This window comes from Balaenoptera ricei, chromosome 1 (genome assembly GCF_028023285.1).
Source record: "Balaenoptera ricei isolate mBalRic1 chromosome 1, mBalRic1.hap2, whole genome shotgun sequence".
In the NCBI taxonomy this organism is placed as follows: Eukaryota; Metazoa; Chordata; class Mammalia; order Artiodactyla; family Balaenopteridae; genus Balaenoptera; species Balaenoptera ricei.
The window spans coordinates 168586475-168598950 of record NC_082639.1 but is presented as its reverse complement, the minus strand read 5'-3'; the positions used below and the strand labels follow the sequence as shown (position 1 = coordinate 168598950).

The 12476-nt window shown below is 34.6% G+C and overlaps 1 protein-coding gene across 13 annotated transcripts in view; it reads right to left on the bottom strand.

Annotated features, from left to right (window-relative positions):
• Nucleotides 1-12476, bottom strand: part of LOC132375919 (serine/threonine-protein kinase MRCK alpha) — a 319426-nt gene that overhangs the window by 18806 nt on the left and 288144 nt on the right. For all 13 annotated transcript variants that reach the window (XM_059941356.1, XM_059941262.1, XM_059941244.1 and 10 more), the window contains 6 exons: nt 11503-11584; nt 8935-9151; nt 7987-8049; nt 6483-7076; nt 4690-4787; nt 2160-2244 (listed from right to left, as the gene is read on the bottom strand). In XM_059941356.1, the coding sequence (XP_059797339.1) occupies nt 2160-2244; nt 4690-4787; nt 6483-7076; nt 7987-8049; nt 8935-9151; nt 11503-11584 (1139 nt within the window). The remainder of the gene's footprint in view (nt 1-2159; nt 2245-4689; nt 4788-6482; nt 7077-7986; nt 8050-8934; nt 9152-11502; nt 11585-12476) is intronic.

Genomic DNA, 12476 nt, shown 5'->3' with positions numbered 1-12476 from the left:
CTTATTGTTGACCTGCACAGTCATCAGGCATAAATGGTAAATTATCCATGAAAATGATAAGTTAAAATTTTTTTTATATATTAAAACATGTCCTTTGTAGATCCAATTTGCAAGATGTGGAGTACAGGAAAGGAATTGTGTTTACTCTGGCTTCCTTTACTAAAAGTAAGAATCTTATTGCTATTTCTACTCTTCTAATCTTCAGGGGATACTTAATTATGTACACCTAGTCACCTAATGCCCACCTATCTCAATTTTAATACCTAGAAGTAAACAAAACTCTTAGTCATGGGCTCCCAAAACATGCTGGGATATGGTAAACATCCTCTAAAACAGACAACTGTATCCATACAACATGATGAATTCCATTCTCTAAATAAGGTAAGGAAAAAGAGAAAAGCCAATCTTTAGACGTTTATAACACCCAAAAAGTTAAAGTGAGAAAAATGTAGTAGGAAGAAGCCAAAGGAGCCTGTAAGGCAAGCCAAAGCAAGATGATTAGTAAAAAAAAAAAGCAACATTCTCCTTGTATCATAATAATAGCTTTATCAGATTGCTTTCCTAACAGCAAATGTTAAAAGGATAAAATTTTAAAAGTAGATGAGAATTTGAGAGTTGGAATTTGAGAATTATGAGGGTGAAGCAGATCTTGGTGAGTTGCAGTGGCAACGGGAGATTCTGGACAGCCAGCGGACTGCAAGAGCACTTTGGGCTCCTGAGAGATGAAAGAGAAACAGACAAGACAGAGAAATAGAATTTCCTTTCCTTTTCAAAGGATAAGACAGGAAATAGGATTTCCTTTCCTTTTCAAAGGATAAGACAACTATGTTGAAATTTTGTCAGGTCTTCCTTCTCCAAGCTCCACCTTTACTCCTAGCCTAGAGTAGAAAGATGAGAGCATAAAAAAAGATGAGTTGGAATAGGTTTTATCCTATAGAGACAAATTGGGTTATGGACACATTCTACAATCCTTACATACAGTGAGAAGAGGGTGGATTTAATCTTGTCTAATCCCTGAATATCCTTTCTCAAGTCATACTGCAATATCCTCTTAGCATAGGACTTTTCCTACAGTCACCAGTCTGTATACCAAGAAGCCTCCAGTGCCAAGAGGATATACCAGAGCATCAAATCTGAAGCCAAGAAATTTGTCTGTATCTTAGTACTTAAAAACAAACAAAACAAAAATGACAAACTTTTGACGGTATTTTTTTTTGGATAGACTATACAAATTTATTGGAAGAATATGGGGGAAAAAAGAAAAGCATTAAGGAATATAATAATCCTACTACCCAGAGATAACTATTATAAACATTTTAATGTGTTTTCTTAATGCCAATGTTTTTACTTACATTTAAGTCAAATTATTATTCTAAATACATAATGTACCATAATTACATCTTCATTAACTAGATCCACCAGAAAAGATCATAAATTTATGAATACCTCTGTTACGGAGAAATTTGTTGCTAAGACATGAGAATAACTTATATCATTATAATAATATCTGTTAAAAGTGAGATTTTAACTGTTCAGAGGCACTCTCTGGCAATCAACCTAATTAGATGTGTGCAGTCTCCCTGGCCAGGACTCACTTCACTACTTTGGATGCTGCCCTTGTCCTGTCCATAGCACCCAGGTTCCCATTCCCTCTCCTGACTCTGGGCCCTCTGGTGACTTTCCTCTTGTCCCTGCTTCTGTTGCCCATGTTGTCATTAGCACTTCAAAAGTTCTAAGCCCTATGCATTGGCAGAAGATGTATTCCAATAGTCCCAAAACGGAACTCTGGATGAGTTTTCATAATTTTAGTGCTACAAATTTTGGCTAGGTTCTACAGTATTAAAAGTACAGAAGATATATTCAGTTATACTTTTTCTGTTTACCTCAGTACTCCACAGAAAAATAACAAGGTAGGTCAGAATCAAATATTTTGCCTATACAGCTATGTGAGCCTGAACAGAACGACTTTTTGTCTAGTAGTTTATCTCAATATATTGATAGTATGTATTGAAGTTGTATTGAAGTTGATAGTGGTCAACTTCACAGACTTTGGAGTAAGATACACCTGAGTTTAAGTGGCTCTGCCACTTATTTTCTTCAGCAGTCAGATTAGTGAGAATACTTCTATGAAGCTCTCCTACTAATGTGTATTTTCTTACCTGCCATCTTATTTTTGAAATATATTAATCTAATCGTCTCCAACCCTAAAAGATTTAATGATCCTTCACTGTTTAAGGGTCGAACCTAAAATAATAAAAAATAAAATTAGTATTTCAACAAAATTCAAAAATTAAATCATAAAACTTTTGAGATATTTATAAAGCACACACTATTAAGACCTTTAATTTATCCTTCCTCTTCAGGAAGGAAATCAACAATTCTGACTAGAAAGGTATAAAATTATCTAACTTGAACAAACACAGTTATAATGATAACATTTTAAAGGAAGAATATTGTGGGCAAAAAAAGAAAAGCAGAAATACATTTAAACCTTAAATTTGACTTTTTAAAGCCATTAGTACCAGACGATGACACTAAGATATTCATACAGATACCTTATGAATCTTATTTGAACTAAATGTACACACATGACAGAGATGAAATTGTACATCACTGGGGAAAGGAGAGACTGTCAATAAATGGTGATGGAGCAACTGGGTATCTATATGGAACAAATGAAACTGAATCCCTACTTCACACCATACACAAAAAATCAATTCTAAATGGAATAGAGACATAAACACAGTAGGCAAAACTTTCAAACTTTTGAAAGAAAATAAAGATCCTATCTTTATGACCTTGAGGTAGGAAAGAGCTTCTTAAGAAAAGAAAGATAAACGTAAAAAGGATAAGAATGATATTACATTACACTTTATAACAATGAATTTTCAAGCAATAACAGCAAACGTTCACAAAATACACTATAAAAATTAACAGGTCACAAACAGGGAAAAGATTCACCACACCCATCACTAAACCAGTATCTACAATATATGAATAATTTCAATAAATCAAAAGATGACCAACCAAACAGGAAAATGAGCAAAAAACATGACCAGGTATTTCACAGAAGAGGAAATATGAACGATGAATAAACATACGAAAGATTATCAGCAACACTGTTAATTGGGGACATGCAAGTGAACACTTCAATGAGATATCACTTTATAACCATAAATAAATGGTTATAAAATTATGAATTCTGACAACGGCATGGGTCATTAAGAACTCTTATATACTGATGATGGGAGTGTCAACTGGTACAATTACGTTGGAAAATAATTTGACACTATCTTGTAAAGTTGAACACATGCATTCTCCATGTCCCATCAATTTCGTTCCTAGCCATATGACTTAAAAGAAACTCCTGCACATACACACCTGAAGACATATATGACTTCTACAGCAACGTTCATAATAGCAGAAAGCTGGGAAATAATTCACATGTCTGCTAATCAGACAAATAAATTGTGATCTATTCACCCAACAGAATATTTTACAGTAGTGAAAAGCAATGAAATATATATATGTGTGTGTACATATATATATAGTACATGTAACATGGATGAATCTTAGAAACAGTAAATACATGAAGATAGCAAGGCAAAAGATGATATACAACATAAAATTTTATTATCTCAAACACAAGCAAAACTGAACAATATATTGTTTAGAAATATTTAAATATACAAAAAATTCTGTATTTTAAGAAAAGCAAGGGAATGATAAACACAATACTCAGGATAAGGGAAAAATACACAAGTAGATTCAGTAAAATTGGTAATGTTCTGGCTCTTAAGTTAGGAGGTGAGTTCATAAGTGATCAGTTTATTATTATGCTTCATAAAGATCATATATTCTTTTATATATACTTCAAAATTCACATGATAAACATAAAAGGGAAAACTAATTGTAACCAGCCCGAATTTATAAACTCGAGGACCATATTTAGTTGTTTTATAAAATTTGGCAGTATTTACAAGAGCTTTTCCCACTGCTGTTATGGTTTAAAATTGGGTCAGATTTTGAAATAAGATCTTGGTTACTTTCTTTTACCTATTCCTCTAAACCCTGCCCTGCAACTAATGACACACGCTGCATATACTTACATGAAACTATTATTCTTCATTTTTGCAAAACAGCCATTCTATTAATGGTAAAAATTCTCTTTATATATCATAGGGAAATGTTAAAGGAAAATATTATATTTTATTAGGAATGTGTGAAACCCTTATTTTTTAATCATGAGATGCTTATACAGAGCATTGGTTCTAATTTTAATCACTTTTCTAGCCCATGAAATTTGTCCTCACAGGATTAAAATTGCATACCATTATGTGAAAAACAGTAAAATTACAAATAATATACTCCTTCAGAGCTCCTTAAACTAAAGTGGAAGATAACACTGACCTTTCAAGTTGGAGAATATATTCTAGTTGTTCATTATTATAATAATCATACGTTATATAGTGAAACAAAATGTAATAAAAATAATATGGTGCTGAGCTACCTGTAAAATTAACCAGCTTGATTTTTCTTGTTTTCTACTCTTAGCTAAGTCCCAGATTACCAATTATGTTATTATATGTGACAGAAAATGCTAAACTAGTGAAAAATAGCTAAATATTCATATTAGTGTTTCACTTATAATCATTTGTTCACTTAGCCCATTTTTTAATGTTAAATTACCTTTTTGAGTGGGAGAGTCTGAATCCATTCCATGGAGTTCACATCAAAGATATCAACTGCATTTTCACTATACACTGAGAGATACGGTGCATTGTAACCTGGGAGATGGGAAGGAGAGAAGAGCTGGCTGGTTACTTTTAACTGCTAAACCCAAAACATTTGGAAAGATCTATGCTAAAGAACTGTAGAGTGGAATCCCACCAAAATCCTATTGTTAGCATATAGTAGCCACATCAATACCTTTTTGAAGTTAAAAACCCCATAAATCATAAATGAAGAGGTTTTAAGGCCATTATAACACAGAAGGAGCCTGTTAACACCAAGGGTATATTATTCCCTTGCCCCATACTAGTTCTATAAAGGAATTTCATTACACTTTAAATAACTGATTCCTAAAGTAGTTAAGCTCTTGACAGTGAAACAACTTACGAAGTAGAGAAATCTTCAGGTAAGAGTTATGGTCACATTTATGAAAGTATGATAAAGCATCTGGCACAGGAGATACTCAATATATACTTACTGAAAGAATGAACATCAATAAATGGTGACACAAGCAAAGAAAGATTACATGATTTACCTAAGCTAAGGTCATGAATTAAATTTTTGGCAGAGCTATTCATAAAAGCCAGATATTCTAATTCTTATTCTAATTCCAATTAACACTGTACAATTCACATAATACTTTGAATTATTTTCTGACTAGTATTCATTCTAAATATGATGTCATAGATAAGAGTATAAATTTCAGAAGAAACAAAACATCAAGAATATTTAAGTCTGGGTAGGTAGAAGTATTTTTCTTTTGTTCTTTTTATCTAGATTTTCTAATTTTTCTGTAATAAATATATATGGCTCTCCTAAACTTTCTTATATTGAACTTTTAAACTTGACTATACTCATACCCACCATTCCTCCTATCTTGTTGCAGTGAAAGAGGTTTTACTCCTCCTGTTCCAAATCCTTTCCCCTATATTCTGACTTCCATCCTTTTTGGCCTCTTGGGGATCTTACTCTATTTCCTGTATTTATCATATAGTCATCAACCTTTCCCTGGCTCCCTAGTGACTATTTCCCTTCGGCATTTAAACATGCTCAAAGTATCTTCCACTAAAAACAAAATGTGTTGGATTAGATATTCCTCCTACATGCCTGTACTTCTGCTATCAGAGCACTTATATTCTACTGCAACTTGTTTTGTCAGGAATCCATTCTACTGCATTCATGCTCTGTGAGGGTAAGGCTGTCTATTTTGCTCAATGTTATATCTCTTACAGTAAAATGACACATAATAAGTATTCAGTAATTTATTAATATCTTAATGTTTCTTGAAAGTATCTACCTACCTAGATAAAAATGTAAAAGTGAATAACACTTTTCAAATGCTACATTATACCTTCACATAACTGATTAAATAATTCACTAGGTAACCACTTCTCTAGAATAAGTCCTATGAGCTATTAGTGCTCACAAGCACTGTATTTGGGGGGACCATGAAGATACCTCCTTAGGGTTATTTCAAAATACAATAATATGTGTTAAAAATCTATCTAAGTAAAATATTGCATAGGAAGATTAGCTTTAATTATGTTCCTGTTAATGTTGACCCTGTTGGCCTAGGTCTTAACGACATATGGTTAGTTACTTTAAATAAAACATACTTGATGCTTAGGAAAAACCTCAAAGATGACTTAAAAAACAACCTGTTATTAACAATGAATACCCTTAAGGAGATGAAGTAGCAGGAAAAAGAAAGAAACAGCAAGATAAGACAGCGAAAAGTAAGAGAATCTTACAACAAGAGGAAGGATTTGCTGGCCACATCAATTCCTGTTGTCTAGATCTTCGGCCCTGACAGTCAGTATATATCCCAATGCTGTTAAAACACAGCAGATATTCTTTACTGGAGATTTCAACTGCACAGATGGCATCCATTGGTTGATGTGCAATAAATGAGAGTGTATGGTCATTTGAATGGAGCATACTGTATGGACTTCCTTCTCCATTCAGGGGGTATCTTAGAAATCCAGACTGGAATCCCACACAGAGTTGTTCACTGAAGATTGCCATCCACTGGACATTACATGGGACTTGAATTTCCTTAAATTTTCTGTGACGGGTCTTGCTCTGAAATAGTTCATAACAGAGGATCTGCCTTTTCATAGCCACACACAGGCATGTAAGCGCTCCATGACGTACTTTTCCAGAAGTTATGGTTTGACACCCTTTAGTTTCTGCCAATTTATAAAAATCAGTCTCTCGCCCATCCAAAGCTGACATAGGAAAAAGTCGTACATGACGATTTCGTCCTGAGATCACAGCAACAAGTTGATCATTTGGAATGAGTTCAATCTGATGAATCTTCTTATTGTCACCAACTCTAATAATTTCTATGCAAAGAAACAATAATAAATCAACTGCAAAATGTTTTGTTTACCTATTAATTATATCCCAACTATACTCAAAAGAATATGTCAACTTATAATAAAGACATAGATACACACACAGAAAAAATGAGAGATCAGAAATCATATGGAGAAAGGTGAAGATAATTACACCCATTATAAGATAATTTAACCTATCTATAGTAAGGTATTAAATTTAGCACTGAGATTTCTGGCAGCCAAGGCAAAGCGTTCCTATGTGATAAAGCATGCCAGATCTTTAAGAAAAACCTCTTTACTCTCACCAAATCCTAGGGAAGTTTACCACGGGGTTACTATTTTTAAAAACTGAGTAACTCATGTTTCACTAAAGGTATTTCTTTGGGTAACAAATTAATGAAGTTTAAATGCATTGTTTTCCCATGATCTAACTTGATATAAAGACAGAACTTAGAACACTGTATTCAAGAATGCTAAGTTAAATGGGTTCCTTTTTATTTCACCCAGTATTTAATCTCTCCCTAAAAAGAAATCTGTTGTGTTAAACTGTGGGATAAAAGACCCCAACAACAAACACATTTTAATGACTGTTACCGCTTCTAGTACTGTTAGAACTATGAAAAAAATCAAGTTGCATTTTTCTTTCATGTACCATCTTTAGAAATGCAATCTGAGTTCATACAGCAGAACTGTAAATAAAATGACACAAGAAAGATAATGCACATGGAAGTTTTAGAACTCAGATGGATTATAAAAATTAAAAAATTATCTTTTGACTTATAAACGTATCCAATTAGGCCTGGAAAATTTCAATTACAGAATAAATAAGAGCAAATCCTGCTCTTTTTAGAATTCAGAATCTGTAGGTTAGAATACTCTTATCAATAATATTTTCTCCAAAATAATTTTCTCTTACCATCTTTGGTGACATGCACAACAAATAACCCTTCTTCATTCCCCAAAGCTATTCTTTCATGATCTATATAAGACATAAATATGAAGTATTTTTATTAGGTAGAAACTATGTAAATTCATAGAATAAAACAGATAACAAAAGAAATTTGGTACAAAAAACCAAATAAATAAAATAAGTAATTAAAAAATAGCAATAACAATTTGCACTATTAAATTTCCTTTCGGATTACTGTGGTAAATATTATCTCGTGTCTTTTTTTAATAGAACAATCATTAGAAAATAATTTATATCAATGCTTATAAAAAGATATAAATGTTTATTCAATAAAAGGTGAAAGAAAAAACCCCCTAGTTTGTTAGCACCCTGTGTCCAGTTCCATTTCTTGTTTGGGGAGGGAAAAATTGTGAAAGGCATTTGAACCCTACTCATCAAACTTTTCATTATTTACTAGAAAGTAACAAAAGAGTGGGCAGTGTACGTAAGAATATGGTGAAAATTGAAACCTCCAGACAGAAAAGCTGCCATTTTTGAGGGCATATTATATATGGAGCACTCTGTGTTACACATTCCGTCTTATTTAAACTTCACAGTAACCCTCTGCAAGGTAATTAGTACCTACATTTTACATAGGAAACTGATGCTTTATGAAACAGCTTATGTTTTAAACAACTTTTCCTAAGTCACACAAGCGGAAAATCGATTCGTTAATAGGTTAATCTTTAGCATTGTTGCTTTTTCAGAAGAAAACACATTTGAAAAGTGTATTTATTCTTGTTTACTGAAAAAGAAAGTTCTAATATGGTCTCATTTATTCAATAAACATTTACTGAGCATCTGTGATATAACAAATACCATGTTAGACACCGGGATTCCTAGATGAAAACCAGTCCCTGCTGACAGGGTATATTAGTAAACAATTATAACAAGATAAATGTTATGAATTCATACCTATGATTGCAGCTGCCTGGGTCGTTTTAATGAGGGGAAGAGTGCTGTCATAAGCCTCTTTGGGAACATACACTGAGCGGTCTCTGAATTTGTTTTTCTTCAAAATCTTGTGCAATTCACTCAGCACTCCCACCCATTTACTCTTCTCATTCTCACTATCTGCTAGCATCAGGATTGAACATTTGTTATTAGACGCTGAGAGCTGGGAAGCTGTGACCTAGAACAATTTAATCAAAATTCATGATATCAGCAAACAGATACCTTTTAAGCCAGTTTTATACGGATGCTAGTTTGCTTAGCACTAGCCAACAAAATGAGCATTCATTAAGTGATAACTTTAACAGAGTTTAGCTATTCATAATCAGAAGAATAGTTTTAGCATTATAATTCATGACAAAGGTAGAAGATACCATTCTAAATGTTAGTGTCATTTGTATTTTCTTTGCTGCAAAGTGCCAGAATACTATCACTAAAAAATCCATTACACACAGTCATATAACAACAGCAACTGACATTTTTATTGAGTAATTACTGGGCACTGGGCACAGATCAAAGCACTTTGTAAGTATTAACTCATTTAACTCCATCAACATCTTTACAAGGTAGGTATTGTTATTATATTGATTTTATATATGAAAAAAACTGTGATGCAGAGAAATTAATTTCTCCAAGGACACACAACTAGACTGGAATCCTGTGTCCACGCTTGTGAGCACTACACTATACTGATTTTCAACTTGTTTTAAAAAAGTCAAAAATACTCAGAAGTACTTAAGATTCTCTGTTACTTCATAACAATAACTCATCTCAGGGAAGACCAGATCACTTGAGCTAGTATTTAAATGAAGGGTTATAATTATACAATGACACTATAATCAGAACAGAATTAAATTATGTATATATGGATCCTTTACTAAAAGTAATTTGGGACTTCCCTGGTGGTCCAGTGGCTGGGACTCCACACGCCCAGTGCAGGGGGCCTGGGTTCGATCCCTGATCAGGGAACTAGATCCCACATGGTGCAGCTAAAAGCCCCCCGTGCTGCAACTAACACACGGCGCAGCTAAATAAATAAATTAATATAAAAAAAAAAAAAAAAAAAGAAGTAATTTAAGCAGCAGTGACAATAAAATCCCACAATTAGAATCAGTTAAGATAAGTGGGCCTCTGTAGGCTCCCTTGGTACTGGTGAGAGAATAGTTGTTGGTCTAGGAACTGAAAGACTAAGTATGGTCTTTGTCTGACCTTCCTCATATACAAGATTCATAGACAAATACAAAGCATATAGGCATACCATTAAGGCAACAGTCCTTTTTATTAACCTCTATTACCTTAATTCACCAACTCGAGATGGCCCTGTATTAGACAGCCTCCAAAGATGGCTACCAACAATTCTTCTATGGAATCCCACTCTTCTTATCAAGAAATGCAGTCTATTTCCCCTTCTCTTAAATCCGGACTGACCTCATGACTTGCTTTGGCCAACAGAATGGAGAGGGGTTATTATGCCTGTTTTGAGCCTAGTCCTTAAAAGGCCTGGCAGCTTCCTCTGCTCTCTTGGAAGTCGGTCACGGAGAGCTCAGCCAGACTAGTGGATGATTAGAGACCACGTGGGGAGAGTTCATACAGAGAACTGAGGTGGCCCAGTGAACAGCCAAGTACCAAGGCGAACAGCCAGCACCAAGGCCCCAGATGTGAGAGTAAGGTCATTTTGGATATTCCTGCTCCAAATGAGCTGAATGCAGTCACATGAGAGACCCCAGTTGACACCAGAACTTTATACCTGAAGAACTGACCCACAGAATGGTGAAAAATAAATCACTGTTGGCTTAAGCCACTAAGTTTTGGAGTGGTTATTACAAAGCAATAGAACTGAAACATACTAACTTTTTAAATGAGATCTTAAAGAAACTTCTATTTTTTAAAAAATTGAGAAATCTCATGCTTATTCATTTTTTCATGTTGTAGTGGTTATCTGAAAATTGAATTGTGACTCAAAAATATTATCCAAGAGGGAATCTATTTTAGAAGCCATATATTCATGCTTTCTTTCTTTTTTTTTTAAATTTATTTTATTTTTGGCTGTGTTGGGTCTTCATTGCTGCGCGCAGGCTTTCTCTAGTTGCAGCGAGCCGGGGTTACGCTTCATTGCGGTGCACAGGCTTCTCATTGCGGGGGCTTCTCTTGTTGTGGAGCACAGGCTCTAGGCGCGCGGACTTCAGTAGTTGTGGCACATGGGCTCAGTAGTTGTGGCTCACGGGCTCTAGAGTGCAGGCTCAGTAGTTGTGGCACACAGGCTATGTTGCTACGTGGCATGTAGGATCTTCCTGGACCAGGGCTCGAACCCGTGTCCCCTGCACTGGCAGGAGGATTCTTAACTGCTGCGCCACCAGGGAAGCCCTATTCATGCTTTCTATTGGTCTTTTACTAATTAAATATTTACTTAGCACAAATTGTCTATAAGATTTGGTTCTATTCCAAATAAGTTTGTGATCTATATAGAAAGGCAAAACGTATACTCATGAAAAGCGAATAATTCAGTGATCAAATTACAGCACACATACTTACTCTAAATATACAGGGTATGTCTTTTCGACTTGCATGAATAACATCAGAAGCCAAGACTGAACTCACAGAAAATTCTTCATCCCTGAAGGAAAAGTTAAAAGTCAATGGAAACAGTACAAGTCAGTGTATGTGGGTATGTGTGTGTGGTTTTAGGCGTGTATCCAAATAACACATATGAAGCAATCCTTAAAATTTAATTGCACAAAATATCCAAATTAAATTTTTAAAATTTTTTAATTTTCTCCCTTTGTAATTGATAGTGCCAAAAGTAATTTATCAAGTGTAATTTAACAGTGCCACATTATACAAGAGTTAGAAATCATTTCTGGCTTACTCGGAGTCAAAAGGCCAGTAAGTACATATGGATTCGAACCCCGGTAGGTCTGCAGCATCTCCAGCAGACTGCACCCTCTTTCCTCTCATAATACATCTCAAGTGCCTTCAACACAGCTCATCTGACATTTTACTGTTCCTTCAACACCTAAAACAGATTTCCTCCACAATAATTTATTCCTTGTGACTTCCTTAATTTGGTTATTGGTACCATCATTCTCTTGGTCTTGAAGACTTGACATCTTAGTTTTATCTTTGATTCTTCTCCCTACCTTTCTGTAATTGGTCCCTTAGGAGGTTCTGTCAAATTTTCCGTACTGATATGCTAGTATTTCTTGCATCTGTTCCTTTATATTCCATATTTGTGGGGAAGATAATGTGTTTGAAATGCTGGTATGAAATGCCAATGTGAGCCAGAGCTACAAATTCTAGTTTTGAGCACTGGAGAAAGACCTGGACTGGAGACATATGTCCGGGAGTCGTCAACACAGAGATGGCTGAAGCTATGGCAGTCAATAAGATCACTGAGGGAGAGCGTTAAGAGAGTCACAAGAAGAGGGTAAGCAGAGCACCCCAAGGGGCAGGGGAAGATTCTGAAAAATGAAACTAGAAACATTCAAGAGATATACTTACTTAAATGT